This window comes from Rana temporaria, chromosome 3, assembly GCF_905171775.1.
Source record: "Rana temporaria chromosome 3, aRanTem1.1, whole genome shotgun sequence".
NCBI lineage: Eukaryota > Metazoa > Chordata > Amphibia > Anura > Ranidae > Rana > Rana temporaria.
The window spans coordinates 446,117,467-446,136,146 of record NC_053491.1 but is presented as its reverse complement, the minus strand read 5'-3'; the positions used below and the strand labels follow the sequence as shown (position 1 = coordinate 446,136,146).

The following is an 18,680-nucleotide window of genomic DNA, read 5'->3' as shown; positions in this document are numbered from 1 at the left end:
AAGGGTCTCAGCGAGGTCACTGGCGACTATGAAGGGTCTCAGCGAGGTCACTGGCGACTATGAAGGGTCTCAGCGAGGTCACTGGCGACTATGAAGGGTCTCAGCGAGGTCACTGGCGACTATGAAGGGTCTCAGCGAGGTCACTGGCGACTATGAAGGGTCTCAGCGAGGTCACTGGCGACTATGAAGGGTCTCAGCGAGGTCACTGGCGACTATGAAGGGTCTCAGCGAGGTCACTGGCGACTATGAAGGGTCTCAGCGAGGTCACTGGCGACTATGAAGGGTCTCAGCGAGGTCACTGGCGACTATGAAGGGTCTCAGCGAGGTCACTGGCGACTATGAAGGGTCTCAGCGAGGTCACTGGCGACTATGAAGGGTCTCAGCGAGGTCACTGGCGACTATGAAGGGTCTCAGCGAGGTCACTGGCGACTATGAAGGGTCTCAGCGAGGTCACTGGCGACTATGAAGGGTCTCAGCGAGGTCACTGGCGACTATGAAGGGTCTCAGCGAGGTCACTGGCGACTATGAAGGGTCTCAGCGAGGTCACTGGCGACTATGAAGGGTCTCAGCGAGGTCACTGGCGACTATGAAGGGTCTCAGCGAGGTCACTGGCGACTATGAAGGGTCTCAGCGAGGTCACTGGCGACTATGAAGGGTCTCAGCGAGGTCACTGGCGACTATGACGGGTCTCAGCGAGGTCACTGGCGACTATGACGGGTCTCAGCGAGGTCACTGGCGACTATGACGGGTCTCAGCGAGGTCACTGGCGACTATGACGGGTCTCAGCGAGGTCACTGGCGACTATGACGGGTCTCAGCGAGGTCACTGGCGACTATGACGGGTCTCAGCGAGGTCACTGGCGACTATGACGGGTCTCAGCGAGGTCACTGGCGACTATGACGGGTCTCAGCGAGGTCACTGGCGACTATGACGGGTCTCAGCGAGGTCACTGGCGACTGACGGGTCTCAGCGAGGTCACTGGCGACTATGACGGGTCTCAGCGAGGTCACTGGCGACTATGACGGGTCTCAGCGAGGTCACTGGCGACTATGACGGGTCTCAGCGAGGTCACTGGCGACTATGAAGGGTCTCAGCGAGGTCACTGGCGACTATGAAGGGTCTCAGCGAGGTCACTGGCGACTATGAAGGGTCTCAGCGAGGTCACTGGCGACTATGAAGGGTCTCAGCGAGGTCACTGGCGACTATGAAGGGTCTCAGCGAGGTCACTGGCGACTATGAAGGGTCTCAGCGAGGTCACTGGCGACTATGAAGGGTCTCAGCGAGGTCACTGGCGACTATGAAGGGTCTCAGCGAGGTCACTGGCGACTATGAAGGGTCTCAGCGAGGTCACTGGCGACTATGAAGGGTCTCAGCGAGGTCACTGGCGACTATGAAGGGTCTCAGCGAGGTCACTGGCGACTATGAAGGGTCTCAGCGAGGTCACTGGCGACTATGAAGGGTCTCAGCGAGGTCACTGGCGACTATGAAGGGTCTCAGCGAGGTCACTGGCGACTATGAAGGGTCTCAGCGAGGTCACTGGCGACTATGAAGGGTCTCAGCGAGGTCACTGGCGACTATGAAGGGTCTCAGCGAGGTCACTGGCGACTATGAAGGGTCTCAGCGAGGTCACTGGCGACTATGAAGGGTCTCAGCGAGGTCACTGGCGACTATGAAGGGTCTCAGCGAGGTCACTGGCGACTATGAAGGGTCTCAGCGAGGTCACTGGCGACTATGAAGGGTCTCAGCGAGGTCACTGGCGACTATGAAGGGTCTCAGCGAGGTCACTGGCGACTATGAAGGGTCTCAGCGAGGTCACTGGCGACTATGAAGGGTCTCAGCGAGGTCACTGGCGACTATGAAGGGTCTCAGCGAGGTCACTGGCGACTATGAAGGGTCTCAGCGAGGTCACTGGCGACTATGAAGGGTCTCAGCGAGGTCACTGGCGACTATGAAGGGTCTCAGCGAGGTCACTGGCGACTATGAAGGGTCTCAGCGAGGTCACTGGCGACTATGAAGGGTCTCAGCGAGGTCACTGGCGACTATGAAGGGTCTCAGCGAGGTCACTGGCGACTATGAAGGGTCTCAGCGAGGTCACTGGCGACTATGAAGGTCTCAGCGAGGTCACTGGTGACTATGAAGGGTCTCAGCGAGGTCACTGGTGACTATGAAGGTCTCAGCGAGGTCACTGGTGACTATGAAGGTCTCAGTGATGTCACTGGTCTCTAGTGAATGGATAGGCTGCGTTCTAATGAATATCAAGGGTCTCAGTGATATTACTGATATCTAGTGTAGGACTGTTCTCATTTTGAAGCCTAAAATGACATTAATCAATTTTGTCCACTAGTGATTAATGCTTGCATACAGGAGGGAAAACATGTGTGTACTAAAGTGTACTGAACCTGTGTGTAGATCACACATCAAAGGCACATGCAGGAATTTTTTTTTTTTTTTTCCTTGCATGAGCTGATGTTTGAAATAAAACAGGTTCACTTCATACTTTTAAAAAGTCAGCCCAAGGTGACTTCTAGCTGCAAGTTTAAAAGATCAATAGAACGACAACTGATCTTGGTTAAGCCTTTAAGGGTATAATATTATTGTATATATGGCCTTGGCACCAAATCTGAAGCTCAGAAAGCTTATTTAGGAGAATATTGGATTGATTATCCTGAATTATATAACAAGATACCACATAAACGCGTAGGCGGCACTCTTCACTTATCAGCCACGCGTCACTGCACTCTTCTGAGTGAAGATATTTTATTAGTAAATCAAAAACACAATGTGAGAAAACTGGTGCAATTGCAAATAACGCAGGGTAGAACGCAAGCATTTGATTTGCTGCTGGTTTGGACACCATTTAGGTCTCTGAACCCATTTTTTAAATACATTTCAATGCTCGAATTTGAGCCCCAAAGCTGCAGCAAAACAAATCTTTTTAACTAGTAGTATAGAAATACACACGTCTGTATGGACATGGCAGGATATGAACTAGAACAGATTGTGGAACAAAACCTGCTTTTCTGTTCAGCCAGTCTTGCCAGAAAGCAGATACCAGGGTCTCCAACTGCAGGTCTGCAGCCACTTGTGTCCCCTACCTGCTCACTGAACAGTGCAGGGTTAATGTACCAGTGATGACGTAACACCCAACAAGCAAGCAGCCAACACCAAAAAGTGACAAACCATCAGTCATGCAATGTGGTAAAAACTTCCCATCTACTCAGCTTGGCATCGCAAGACTGGCTGAGCAGAATTATAAATCTTTTGGCAAACAAAATGGTTCCAATATCTGAATTTCAGCTGTTGCAATGAGCTGTTTTAATACACTAAAATGTGAAGCAGCATTCGATTCCTCTTCACAGGCAGACTCCAGCAAACACTGGATTATTAGATTGTGGAAGACAGTTGTATCCCCACCACTGACCCCTATACCCAGGCCTGCCAAGCAAATGTCATTACATGCACCCATGTGGTGTTACAGTGTGCTCCACACCAAGAAACCGTGTTATAGTAATGATATAGTAGTGAGTAAATCAGCAGTGACTGGATAGGAGACCAGGGACCAACCACTGTAGGCAGCCACGTATGGAAATCTAAAATAAATGCTTACGAGTAAAACACAAAAGGTCTTACCATGAGGAGTTCACCTATAGCCATTTCTGGGAAGTGCTCTATATCGCCTACCTAAAATTGGATCTCCAGGCAAAAAGCTAAAAAGTCATATAACCTTTACTTGTCAAAGCAATAATCAATCTTGTGATTCACAGCCCTCGGTTATTCTGCACAGCCAACCAGGGGATACCACAATTTCCTGGCTGAGCTTTTCTCCTTCCCTAGACTCTTCCAAGAGCCCTCATAGCACCACACTGATTGGTGTAACCTCACTGCTGTCCTACATAAAGGTCATAGCCCGAACACTTCAGAAAATGGTGGATTTGTTAAAACGGAGTTCCAACCACAATTAGCATTTTTTAAATGTATGTCCTTTCATCAGGCGTTTTTATAATATAAATCTGGTCACTTACTATTTTACAATCCGCCGCCGATCCGCATAGATATTCAAAAAAGATAGTTTATAAAACTATATCTACACCGTTGTCATTTTGCTTGTGGGCATTGTGAAGCCTACAGGCACTTACTTCCTGGAAGTCTTGGATGGGGAGCGATAATTGGACAGCGGACTGCATCCTGGGAAATGAGGACACACATTTCCCAGGAGCATTAGAGGGAGATGATGTCAGAATCCTAGGTGGTTTCAAAGGCAGATTTCGTGGGACTGCATAGCAACAGGCATTTCCAGATGAGTAAAAAAAAAAAAAAAAAAAAAAAAAAAAATCAAATCTTTTTTTTTCTTTTTTAGTCGTAAGCTACAGTTTAAAGCAAAAAAAATGTTTTGATGGAGCCTCCACTTCTAATAAAAAAATAAAATAATGTTTTATATAATATATATATATATATATATATATATATATATATATATATATATATATATATATATATATATATATATATATATATATATATTTTTTAATCTTTCACAATGATCCCTGCATCCTACAATGACTTGTGTATACTGGAGTAACCCTGTGAAGGAAAACTGCTGCTTGGGGGGCTTCTAAACCAGCAATTAGAAAAAAAAAAAAAAAAAAAAAACACACACACACACACACACACACCACCGCAAACCACCATCAGAGATACAGGTCATGTATTACAAGTAATACCAAGTACACACATACCTGCTGCTCCAAATCATGACAGCGCTGCAGGATGTCACTTTTCTCATCTGTGTCCTCACTGATGTAGTAATATTTACGTGACTGGAAGACAGAGAAATAAAGTGAAAAATATTCAATCAGCTATGATTGTTTCCTCTCAAATAGTCAAATTTATATATATATAAAAAAAAAAAAAAAAAAAAAAAAAAGACCATAACACAAACACACACACACACACACACACGGCCTGTTCGGATTCTTGTAAGGTCAATAAAAATATTAAAAAAAGGAAAACCCTTTAGGTCAGTTTTAGTATCTTTGCTCTAGGGCTAATGAAATCAATCAAGCTTTTCTGCACTTTAGAACTATGCTCACTAGAGGGCACTGACCTGCTAGAAACAATTACAATAAACTTTTCCATAGACTTTAAAGAGGCAGTAAATGATGGGTTATACTTCCTCTTTATTTCCCTGCAAAGGTAAAGAATAAATGAGCTACTATGCATCGTGTCACTTACCTGAAACCGAATCCTGCGATGTCACCGCTGTCCCGTGTTGCAGGAAGCCACCATTCTTCACCCCTCTTCCTTCCAAGGCTGCGAACTCCGGCTCTGTGACTGTGCATGCACGCGGGAGCCACCAGTCATGGCAAGACCTTCCTTTAGAAACGACACGATCACCGTTTCTAAAGTGCGCCTTTAGACATCGGTGCTCTTTTTTTTGTAAATATCTCCTAAACCGTGGAGCTTACTCTTCCTGTGCAGCACCAAGCCGAGACTTTCCTGTCGCTTACCCAAAACACAAGAGTATTATCTGACCGGCGCTCAGCCATTCAGACAAAGCAATGCATTCTACCAATGAATACAAAGCTTCCTCTGATTGGCTGAGTCAGAAGTGGTGACATCAGAAGATTTGCATACATTGCTAGAATACATCGCTTTCTCTGAATGGCTGAGCGCCGATCAGATAGACTCTCTTGTGTGCCGGGTATGAGAAAGGAAGTCTCGGCTTGAACCCGGAACACAGCTCTGTATGCTCTTATGTAGACTCAGCTAAATACAGTTTATACCCCACATCCAGCAGCCTCACGTTAGTGGAGGGACATAATTGGTTTGTGCCAAGCTGGCCCAAACGAACTATGTAAAGTGTATCAAAAGCTGGGAATTCAGCTTTAAGTGCAAACCAATCAAGTCATAGAAATTTCAGGCATAGAACTTGTATTATTGAAAGACTTGGGTCATAAGGTCTGGGTGGCAGACTGTACAGGCAGATCTCCAAAAAGGCCAAAACACTTCACTCACCTGACTGTCATAGTTCACGTAAGTGTCGGCTGTCACGGCATCAGATGGTTCCTTACTCAGGAGCTGCAAGGAGTGAATTCACACAATCAAAACACATGGACAGCAGTACAAGCTGCATTGGAAGCACCACTATGGTTTGAAATATATTGCAATTCTTATAGCTGTGCGGTCCTTACTTATAATGACTGTATTCAGAATATTCCTTCATTTTTCCCCCACACATCGATCCACATAGAAGGTTCTCCTCACTGCCGGCTCTCACCGCCATCAATCTACAATCATGACCGGGAAGACTGTCCTTGCAGTAGAGCGATCTGAAAGCGAGGCTTGAACCGCTCGTGGAAGGGACGACATCAATGGCGGTGAGGAGAATGATCCATGTGGACAGCTTTCAACCCGGATGCCTGCAAACTTAGATGTGCCCGTTTTAATCATCAACCATGCGAGTTTCTAAATGTTGTACCTTCACTAAATGTACCCATATTGCTACACTTAGAGGCGTCTCTCTTCTCTTTTATTCTCAGTTGTGACATGACGCTACTCTTATATCAAGACATTGCTTGTATATCAAGTCAAAACGTATAAAAAATAATTTGCTTGTCATGCAAAACGCTCTCAAACCATCGCCCATGGATACAAGAGTAACACATTTTAGTACAGGGGCAAGAGAGCCCCACGAAATAGGGACGGAGAAAAGGAAATAAGAAGGTGAAAGCTAGAAACGAAGTAGAGAAGGAGGAAGAAGAAGTAAAGAGGGAGATTGTCGGCGTGGGCGCGCGAATTACTGTATATTTTTATGTTAGTGGCCTTTTAAAGAGCAAGTCCACCCAAACCTGGTAGTTCGGTTTGTGGTAGATGTCAAGGATTTAATCTGACATTTTCTTTTACATCCCAGAGACTGTTGGTGAAATGCCCGTTCTGAGTTTCTGGGTCTGCATATCTGCTCCATCCTCCCACCACCCCTGTTGGCTTTTTTATTTCATATTATGGAGAATGTTCCACAAAGAGCTATAAAACACACAAAGCTACAGGAAACAAAAACCTCCTCCTAAATGGACAGGAACAGAGCTGGAAATGGAGGCAGGGAATGCCCTTTGTTGGGAGTATCCAAGACATAAGAAGCCAGGTGCCTACTCTATACAGTGGGGACGTTTTTAATCGCCTGCAGACTTTATAAAGTTTGCCCACTTACAAAGAAATAAAGGGTCTATAATTTTTATCATAAGCGTATTTCAAATGATAGAGACAGAATATCAACCAAAAATCCAGAAAAAAAAACACCCACATATGGTACAAAGGTTATAAATGGAGTTGCAGTTCAGTGAGTAAAATAAATATTTGATCCCCAAGCAAAAAATGACTTAGTACTTGGGGGAGAAACGCTTGTTGGCAAGCACAGAGGTAAGATGTTTCTTGTAGTTGGTTACCATGTTTGCACACATCTCAGGAGGGATTTTGGGCCACCCTTCTTTCCAGATCTTCTCTAAATCCTTAGGCCCCTTTCACACGCTTTTTCATCCATCCGTTTGCGGATGAAAAAGGGACATACATTGGTCCCTATGTGATTGCGGGTGTCAGCGGATGAACATCCGCCGACACTTGTAATCGTCCACCTCTGCAAACATCCGATTTTGCAGACGGAACAAAATCCTATTTTTTCTTCTCTCATCGGATCGGATGAACATGGACATACGGTCCGTGTTCATCCGCTCCCCCCATAGGGGAGAGCGGAGAAAAGACAGGGCGGTGCCTGCACAGTGTGCGGAGACCGCCCTGTCATCCGCCGGCTCAGCTGGGATATTGAGCTTACGGAGGCGGATCATTACTGATCCGCCCCGTGTGAAAGGGGCCTTAAGGTTTCTTGGCAACTCGAAGTTTCAGCTCCCTCCATAAATATTCTATAGGATTAAGGTCTGGAGACTCAACCCATCTTCAGCGTTCTGGCTGAGGGAAGAAGATTCTCACCCAAGATTTTACAATATGTGGCTCACTGGCCCCTCAATGCGGCAAAGTCGGTCTGTACTTTTAGGAGAGAAACAGCCTGAAAGCATAATGTTTCCACTTCCATGCTTGACTGTAGGGATGGTGTTCTTAAAGCGGGAGTTCACCCGAAAAACATTTAACTTCTCCGCCGCTTCCGGGTATGGGTCTTCGGGACTGGGCGTTCCTATTTGATTGACAGTCTTCCGATGGTCGCATACATCGCGTCACGAGTAGCCGAAAGTCGGTGCGGCTCTATACGGCGCCTGCGCACCGACGTTCGGCTATTTTCGGAAAATCGTGACGCGATGTATGCGACCGTCGGAAGACTGTCAATCAAAATCCCTCCTGAGATGTTTGCAAACCTGGTAACCAAGTACAAGAAACATCTTACCTCTGTGCTTGCCAACAAGGGTTGCTCCACCAAGTACTAAGTCATGTTTTTCTTGGGGGGGGAGAGAATCAAATACTTATTTTAGTCACTAAACTGCAACTCAGTTTATAACATTTGTATCGTGAGTTTTTTTCTGGATTTGTGGTTGATATTCTGTCTATCATTTAAAAAACACCCAAGATAAAAATTGTAGTCCCTTCATTTCTTTAAGTGGGCAAACTTACAAAATCTGCCGGGGATCAAATAATTATTGTCCCCACTGTATGTAACCAAATATGCTTTAAAGGGTCAGTCCACCCAAAAATGATAACATCAGATCCCTTTGCCTAGTGAATGAGATTAAGCAGTGTTCATGTCAATCATGTGTTAATCATGTGTTTGTTAAAAAAAAAAAAAAAAAATTGTTAAACTTTCTTAAAATTGTCATCAAAACTGAAGCTTAAATCAGCAAATATTTAGCTTTCCCTGGTTCCTCCCCCATAAATAAAAGTTAAAAACATTTTTTAAATTAAAACGGGTTTGATTACACATCTTGTTGTATACACAATGATATCATCACTGGGTCTTTGCGCTGTTCTATGCAATGTAGAAAATCATGGCTGGCGGGAGGAGCTGGCTGATGTTGAATGTCCTCCAGCCAGGAAATTAGGCAGGCTCTGTCTGACTCGCTGCAGCTTCTAAGGAACTCTGGAAAGCTCACAGTGTGCTGTGAAATCTGGGTAAGTAACTTCAGTAGAGGGAAGGACCCTGTGCAACTGTACAGAATTGCATGGAAGGCTGGAGTTCAACTTTAAACATGATTAGGTAGGCAAAATGAACACTGCTTTACCTTATTTACCATTGCAAGTAAACATTTTCTTCCCCAAGTGAACGGCCTCTAATCCTTTTGTTAATCAGCCCCAATATGAATCATCGTCACAACAGGAACAAAATAAGAGTTCTTCCACTTACTTCCTGGATGGATTCCATGACAGCCTGCTGGACAGATTCCCCCAAAGTCATGATTTGCTGGATATGCTCTGGATCAACACAAAAAAAAAAAAAAAAAACATCACTATACAACTACATACCCAAAATGGAGCAAATTCGAGTAAAAAATGGGAGGGATGCAATACAAAAAGTCCTACATGCGCTATAAGCTCCCATGTGCATGACAGTACATCAGTTGAGTGTGAATTTGGTCTGCCATTAAAGTGTATGTAAACCCCAAATCTACTTTTCCGTATGTCTGGCATCAGGTCTTACTGCCATCACCATGCGTAAGTCGTACGTCCGGCGTAAAGTTATTCCCCATATAGGAGGTGCAAGTCATGCAAAAGGTATGGACCAGGGAACACAGCCGTCAGATTTTACGTTGTTTACGTAGTAAGTGAATATGACTAGGCGTAGGTTCCGTTCACGTCGTAGGCAGTGATTCGACGTATCTTAGGCAGTTGTTTCGACGTGACGTTGCGCCGTATGTTATTCGTAACTTTATGACGCTCAGTCCTTCATTTACATGGGGTCACGCCTCATTAGCATGGCTCACGCCCACTTCCACCTACGCTGGCTTATGCTGAGGAAACCCAGCGTAGATTTGAGAGCGACTGGGGGCGAGTGCTTTGTGAACACTGTGCTTGCCTCTGTGCGCTGCGTCAGTTTTTCTTAGCAGCAGAGTTGTCAGTCTGCCAAGCAAGCCCCTTCAGTTGGTCATTGGGCTCACTATCTTATAGACAGCCCAGCTGAAAAAGCACAGATGGCAGACCGACAACGCTGTTGCCAGTTGTGTGGCAGTGGCTTATTGTTGTCAGCTTGTGACAGGAAGTGTCATTAATTGGCAGGAACTTCAGGTAAGAAACTTTGCAACAGATTCTGAAAAAACAATTGGCAGCACATTTTACTGTATAAAGTTTCTTATCCAAAACATACTGAAAAATGGATTCTCCCGTTGTACACTGAGGGACGCAGGGAGTCTTAAACCTTTGGGTTATACTGCCACCTACAAGATAGGAGACAGCAGTGAAGAGGTGTAACCCCGCTGAAGCTCCTGCTACAAGAGCCACATAGAATTTTGGGCCCTGATCCGTTCCCCCACCATCTGTTGCATAGTGTCACTTGAAAATAACTGGCCGTCTCCAATGCTGATTGCTGTATAACCAGAGCATGGACATATGTCAGACGTGGTGCTATGTAGTTATCAAGGTACATGTGTTGTATACAGCAATGGGAAGAGGGCACGCTGCAAAACAGGTCTGAGCAGAGATAATTGTCCGCAGAGATGGTGGTGTGGATCAGGCAAACAGCAGGCTAGGATGGCTTTTGAGCAGCACCCCAAAAGGAAAGCAAAACTCTGGAAAATAGAAAAACAAAACAGAAGGCGCTTCTAAGTGCAGTAACACAAAGCTAATTTATTGCCCAAGGATAAAAACAAACACACTTAATAGAAGTAAAAAAGGGAAAGGCTCATAATTTCCATGATGAAAAAAAAGGTGTGAGGTCCAACAATAGGCAGTCCTGAGGGTGGTCCGGTGTGCAGCCAGTTGTAAAGAATTCCAGCTGACCAGCAGAGGGAAGCCGCAAGAAGAAGCAGCTGGGAAGAACAGTCCCATTGCCGGGACCAGCGTGGAACGCAGGATCAGTAAATGGTATCAGCAGAAAACGGCTGAGACCTGCGTGAAAAAATAAATAAGCCTCCAAAACGAGCAAGAATACACTCGCCTGACTCAAGGGTGAATCACTGCAGATATCAACCCACTTAGACCACAGAACATCAAGTCCTAGGAATAGGACAGCGGGATGGTGAGCCAAGATACAGGCGATGCCATGCCTACAGATTAAATACAGCCACACAAGTAACCAGCCAGAAATCCCTGGGAAGGCAGAGCACAGAAACCTTAATCAACAGGAGACATAATCGCCATTGACCCCATAAGATCACACAGCAAGTCCATAAATTATTTAGATGGAGCACTCACCAGGATGCCCACTCCAGACATAATCCCAGCCGCTGTGGGCACCGCTGCTCACAAGTACTGGGAAACAAGTTCCCAATAAATACACCTGGCTCCTGTCCGGTTGGTGACCTCAACGCTGCGCCGAGGTGCAGACGGATGATGTCACTGGACAAGATCTCGAGAGAACCAAAAGATTGGGCCATACTGTTCGCAGGGGATCAATAGTACATGTTAGATGACCCATAAAAATGGTTTGTAAGAGTTAGGGCAATTTCACACTGAGCCGCGAGGGAGTCGGCGCAAAAGCGCCACTATTTTTAGCGGCGTTTTACCGTCATTTTAGCGGTGCTTTTCAGGCCGCTAGCAGGGCGCTTTTGACCCCCGCTAGCGGCCAAATAAATGGTTAAAAACGCCTGCAAAGCGTCGCTGCCGAGGCGCTTTGCAGGTGCTGCCCGTCGGTTTCAACGGGCATGGAGCGCTTCCAGACTGGAGCGACAGGCAAGGCGCATTATAGGTGCTATTTTTAGTGCTATAGCGCTTGTAAAGCACCCCAGTGTGAAAGTAGCCTTAATTTCAAACCCCTGGGGGGGGGGGGGGGGTCCCTTTTAGGGCTGAAAATCTTTCGATCTAGAGGGTTTCGCATCTCAAAATTAAAATTAACCCAATCACCTCCTCTCGGATTAGGAGGAATTACCTTGAACACAAAAAAATAAATAAAACTGAGGTATTGTCGAATTTGTGATGAATGTGCCTGGTAACGGGAGTAATAATTTTACAGTTATCGAAATATGACACATGGCCCCTAATCCTATGGCCAAATTCACGTATGGTTTTACCGATGTAAAAGGTTGAGGTCACCAACTGGACAGGAGCCAGATGTATTTAATGGGAACTTGTTTCCCATTACTTCTGAGCAGCGGTGCCCACAGCGGCTGGGATTATCTCTGGAGTTGGCTTCCTGGCGAGTGCTCCATCTACATAAAACTTACGGACTTACTGTGTGATCTTATAGTGTCAATGGCGATTATGTCTCCTGTTGATTAAGGTTTCTGTGCTTTGCCTTCCCAGGGATTTCTGGCTGGTTACTTGTGTGGCTGCATTTCATCTGTAGGCATGGCATCACCTGTATCTTAGCTCAACATCCCCACCCCCCGTTTGATCCTCGGCTGAACTCCTATTCCTAGGACTTGATGTTCTGCGGTCTAAGTGGGTTGATTAATATCTGAAGTGATTAACCCTTTAAGTCAGGCGAGTTTATTCTTTTCCATTTGGAGGCTTATTTTTTGTGTGTGTGTGTGAGTGAGATATAGATATATATATATATATATATATATATCTAACTTGTAGGTTACTGTATTTCCCAATATATTCTATAGATCCTTCCAAATGCAGTTGGTAAACAGTCCATTATCAGCCATGAGCCCTCCATTTGAGGATTATTTTTCTTCCTTTGCTCCGCTTTTTTCATGTTCAACTATATGAAGATCATTGTGGGTGTGTATTGCCATATATTATTTGTATATTTATTTGTCTTTGTCTTGCGAGTTGGGTCCAGGGGAACGGGATAAATTCCCTAACCGTTTTACAGACCCCCATTTGAAACACCTATGAGGGGGTTTTTGCTCAATACCATTTTCTCTTCTATTAAACAGCTTCTTATTCCATTTTCTTATTCCATCCTCTGACTCCCACACTCAAAGAGACTGCCATTTTTGGCCTTGAGATGCCTGGTGTGTTGGTGCTGGCCTTTCTGATGAGTATTCTTACCTATGGGATATTCCTCCTGATGGCTTTAAAGGTAGTGGGGGATTAAATTAATTATTATTTATCACATATGGTGTTTTTGACTGCGGAGCATCTCACTATTGTGGAAGTTACCTGGTGGTCTGCTCCACATCCTACAGCGTTACCATTTTTATCATTGTTTATTATATGAAGATTCTTAATGCGCATGTTTTCTCTTAGGAAAATATTTTCTCAGAATTATACTCCTGAAGAAGAGGGTCACCACGAAACATGTAGAGTTTACAACTGGATAAAGGTGAACACGCGATTCCCCGTCTTTATCCCGCTCCTTTTCCAGTTTACATCAGAGGAATTTGTTTACCTTGGGTTTTTTTCTGTCATGGGATACTCTGCACTGGCCGAATGTTATATGTCTGCCCATGTGGGTATTTTTTAGTTAATGATTTTCAATAAATTTGCATTTTTATAAAACGCCGTTTCAGCATTGTAAGTCTATACCGTACCACGAAAGTCCAAGGTTGCCTCAATTTCCCAAAAGCATTTATAGGACGAAGGTACTTTATATTTCTTGTTTATATCAGTAGCACAAAATAATTTTTGTTTTTATCCTTTGGCAATAAATTAGATTTGTGTTGCTGCACTTAGAAGCGCCTTCTGTTTGTTTTTTACATGTGTTTTATGGCCATTTAATGCTCAGAGTATTTGTTGGGTAACTTTCACAATAAAATGTGAAGACAAGGCAGCGCTTCCACAGCCAGAGACATGCGAGGAGGCAAAATCTTCACTCACCTTCCTTCTTGTCACAGCTGATGGCACATCCCAGGACAAGCTGCACCATCTTCCTGAGCTCTGCTGTGTTGGAGAACTCACCGATCAAAGCAACATCCGGAATACGATCCTCCGAGACTGGGTGGCCTAGCACCTGAGAAGACAGGGCAGCACATAGGTAATAACTAAAAAAAGTATCCTCCCCTTTATCAGTCTATAGCAGTGATGGCGAACCTTGGCACCCCAGATGTTTTGGAACTACATTTCCCATGATGCTCATGCACTCTGCAGTGTAGCTGAGCATCATGGGAAATGTAGTTTCAAAACATCTGGGGCATCAAGGTTCAGCCATCACTGGTCTATAACATGTCTGAATGGGGTCTGTGCCTCACAAAAACACTGGTCATAGAATAAACTTTCCTCTCCAGTACTTTTTGTAATAAAAAAAAAAAAAAACACACCCATTCAACCTAAACATTCTTTGTGTCCCCCTTGGGAACTACTCCCTTCATGCTTTGAAACTGGAACAGGAAGAAAAGTGAATTCCTTCAATGATGACACAATAAGTAACCATGTTTTTGTTGCCATGTCCCTGCTTAGTACATTTCTTTAGTTTCTGTTTCACCGAGATAAAGAGAGCAAAGCGAAGCGAACTTAAAAAAAAAAAAAAAACAACCCTCAATCAGAAGACAGTAACACATGCAAGGGCCATGGGACTTTTTATGGGATATGGGCTGTACAGCAGGTGACGAGGAAGTGCAGGCGAGGTAAACAACCAGAATTTTTTTTTTTTTTTTTTTATGCAAAAAACACATAACATCTGATAGGGGAACCCCACCAATACAAAGACTATATTGTCTACAAGGAACAGGATCCTGGCATAAACAATAAACTGTGGACAGATATCATGGTGAGGGAAAGTTTGTCAGGGTGGGCGGCTCCATTACATGCCAGACTGCCCCATTACATGCCAGACTGTGCCCTTACCTTATCCAAGACATGCAGAATCGCGGCCGTACGTTTTTTCAAAAGCCGCGCCTCCTACGTCTTCTGTTCCGTGATAGGCGGAACATTTAGCTTCCCAGGAGGCACTGTGTTCGCCTATCACGGAGGCCCTCTCATCCGAGGACGAGAGGGCCTCCGTGATAGGCGGACACTGAACACAGTGCCTCCTGGGAAGCTGAGTGTTCCGCCTATCACAGAACAGAAGACGTAGGAGAAATATTTTTTTTTTAATATTCATGGAAAAACAACCTAAAGTCCTCAAGAATTTACCATGGGGTTGATTTACTAAAGGAAATGCACTCTTTCAGGGGTAGGCAACCTCGGCCCTCCAGCTGTGTTAAAACTACAAATCCCATCATGCCTCTAGGAGTCATGCGATGCGATTGTCAAGCCTCATACACACGATCGGATTTTCCGACGGGAATTGTGAGATGGCAGGATGCCGTGGGAAAATCTGACCGTTTGTACGCTCCATCGAACAATTGTTTTCGGATTTTCCGCCAACGAATGTGGGATAGCATGCTTTAATATTTTCTGACAAGAAATGTGTATTGTCGGATTATTCGATCGTGTGTACAGAAGTCCATCGGACAAAACTCTAAAGTACAAACACGCAAGCTCACCATAGCACGACATTAACAGAAGTTGCCCAAAGGGTGGCACTAAAGAGCTGAAAAAAAAAAAACAATTGTATGTCGTTTTGTATGCAATACAAGTTCCTGGCCAATGCTCTTCGGACGAAAGTCCTATGCTTTGTCCGCGGAAAATCCGATCACGTGTACCAGGCTTCAGGGTCCTGCAATGTCTTATGGGAAATTTAGTTTTAAAACAGCTGGACGGCCAAGGTTGCCTGCCCGTGCACTATTTGCTTTGCAAGTAAAGTTACACTCTGCACAGGAATTTTCCCCAGAGCTTAGTGAATGCAGTGAAGTTTCACTTTGCAAAAAAACAAAAACACACAGCCATGTATTTTTGCTTGCACATGATTGGATGATGAAAGTCAGCAGAGCGTCACCTTATTCACAAAGCTCTGGGGATAATTCCCTTGCAAAGTGCAACTGGACTTGCAAGGTGACCATTCTTTTTGCCCTTAGTAAATTATCCCTGTGTTTTTAGTAGCATTCTGCATAAAGAATGGGGTATACTCTAGAAGCAAGGGAAGTTTGGGGTTAAATTGGACAATGCCTGAACTTACCCTTTAAAGTAGAACTATAGGCAAAAACTTAAGTTTGGAGTAAAGGAGGGTTAGAAACCCAGTCAGACCCCCCCCCCCTATCTGTGTCCCATTGCAGAGATTTCCCTTCACTTCCTGTCTCATAGTCAAACAGGAAGTGAGGGGAAATCCTTGCAAATTAAGAGAATTCCTGGGGACCCTATTGGAAGATTTCCCCCTATTACTTTTCTGGGGACAACTCAAAATTTGGGATTTTTTTACTTTCGCCTATAATGCTAAACAAAACAAATAGAGACGGAGAATCACTGGACTGTGGGACAGGCGGGTGTCTGTTTATGAAAAGTCAGCAGCTACACTTTTTGGAGCTGCAGACGTAATATACTTAAGACAAGTTCACCTTTACATAAAACTCTGTAAGGCAGTGGTCTCAAAGTACCGGCCCGCGGACCAGTTATAAATGGCCCGCAGGCAGGGTGGAAGTGAGGGGAGCAAAAAAAAAAATAATTTTTTTTTTTTTTTTTTAGCTGGCGCCATCTGGTGGTGAGCCATTGGTATTACAAGTTATTACCACCAGATGTGAGCTGGCGCCATCTGGTGGTGGCCGTTGGTATTACAAGTTAAGCATTACAAGTTAAACAGCAATTCTAATGTCATTTTACACTATTTTCACTGCCATATTCTTCCCTCTAATTAGAACCCCCAAACATTATATATATTTTTTATCCTAACACCCTAGAGAATAAAATAGCGATCGTTGCAATACTTTCTGTTACACCGTATTTGCGCAGTGGTCTTACAAGCGCACTTTTTTGGGAAAAATTACACTTTTTTTAATTAAAAAATAAGACAACAGTAAAGTTATCCCCATTTTTTTAAATATTATGAAAGATAATGTTACGCCGAGTAAATTCATACCCAACATGTCACGCTTCAAAATTGTGTCCGCTCGTGGAATGCCGACAAACTTTTTTACCCTTTAAAATCTTCATAGGCGACATTTAAAAAAATCTACAGGTTGCATGTTTTAAGTTACAGAGGAGCTAGAATTATTGCTCTCACTCTACCAATCGCGGCGATACCTCACATGTGTGGTTTGAACACCGTTTACATATGCGGGCGCTGCTCACGTATGTGTTTGCTTCTGCGCGCAAGCTCGTCGGGACGGGGTGCGTTTTCTGGCTCCTAACTTTTTTAGCTGGCTCCTAGATTCCAAGCAAATTTGTCAAACCCTGACTTACACCAGTGCTGGTGGTAATAATGCGCTCGCTGACACCAGTGCTGGTGGTAATAATGCGCTCGCTGACACCAGTACTGTTGTTTTTGAAGTTTGAAAGTTTGCATGCGGCCCCCCATGGCATATGAAAACTTGTCTTGTGGCCCTCAGGTAATTTGAGTTTGAGACCCCTGCTGTAAGGTGAACGTATACAAGTGCCCCTCCTCGCCCGCTGACCTGAACTGCCGCCATCTCTGGTTCTAAGCAACTGTATATCCGTGCCAGGGGCCTGGGCTTAGAAATCCTCTCTGCTGAATGTCCAAAACGTTTCTCGTCAGGAGGGAACGTTTGGAGCATTCCAATTGGTTAGCACCGTCACATGGGAGGTGCCGACCAATCAGCAGCCGCATAGCCGTCCTGTCAGCTATGGAGAAGACTCGAGGAAGGAGAGAGGATTTCTAAGTCCTGGGCTCCAGACGCAGATATTCCGGGGCTTAGAACGAGAGATAGCGGATTTTTCTGTAAAAGGTGACCTTACACTTAAAAAAAAACAAAAAAAAAAACAAACACACACACACACGAGTAATGATTCAAAATAGTTATTTTGAATCATTCAGCACAACGAAAAAAATAAAAAAATAAATAAAAAAAGTACTCACATCCTGGTAATACTCCAGAACACTCTGTAGGACTTTCTTTAAGTTGTTTACCTGGTAGAAGATAACAAGAGATATGAGAAGCAAGCCAGTGAAGTTTGCTATAATATGGTCAATATTTGAAGTCTCAATTCACCAAAACCAGAAGTCGGAAGAGGATGTTTTATAAAACCAGGAAGTTTGACTTTAAAGGAATTTTTTTTTTTTTGTTTACAGGGTATAGAGACACAACTGATTCCTTTTAAAAACGATTAAAAATCAATCATATAATGTACCTGTAGTTTTTTAGTTTTGTTTTTGCATCTAGTTTCGTTTTTGCATGTTATCCTGCCTCTGCGCTATACAGAGCCATAGAGCAGTGATGGTTTGGAACATGAAACTAGAATCTCCCAGTACTGTGGTCATCAGGAAACAGACAACCAGGAAGTGTCCAGAACAGAGAAGAATTACAGCAACATCAGAGCAAAAACGAACAATGAGGACATGAAACCAGGACTGCAGTAAGGTAAAGGAAGCTATTTAGCTAAAATAAATAAAAAAAAAATTGTCCTTTAGTGACCCTTTAAAGTGAACCTATAGACCAGCCTTGCTAAACTTTTTTTTTAAATGTGGATGCACCCTGGAAATAAAACTTTCTGGTCCCAGGGAACCCCTACCAATACTTAGATCTACATATCAAAGTACATTGGTGTATTGGTCAAAAGGAAAGAAGGCGGACTGCTCACCGAGTAGCTCCCGTAACCTTTCCCTCGTTTTACGAACTAATTTCGCTCTTAGAAAATGGAAAAAAGTGGGA

The 18,680-nt window shown here is 44.3% G+C and overlaps 1 protein-coding gene across 2 annotated transcripts in view; it reads right to left on the bottom strand.

The window, feature by feature from the left end:
• HOOK2 (hook microtubule tethering protein 2) overlaps positions 1 to 18,680 on the bottom strand; it is a 70,508-nt gene that overhangs the window by 37,509 nt on the left and 14,319 nt on the right. For both annotated transcript variants that reach the window (XM_040346552.1, XM_040346551.1), the window contains exons 4-8: positions 17,888 to 17,938; positions 13,858 to 13,990; positions 9,341 to 9,408; positions 6,016 to 6,078; positions 4,737 to 4,817 (exon numbers count right to left, since the gene is read on the bottom strand). In XM_040346552.1, coding sequence (XP_040202486.1) covers positions 4,737 to 4,817; positions 6,016 to 6,078; positions 9,341 to 9,408; positions 13,858 to 13,990; positions 17,888 to 17,938 — 396 coding nt within the window. The remainder of the gene's footprint in view (positions 1 to 4,736; positions 4,818 to 6,015; positions 6,079 to 9,340; positions 9,409 to 13,857; positions 13,991 to 17,887; positions 17,939 to 18,680) is intronic.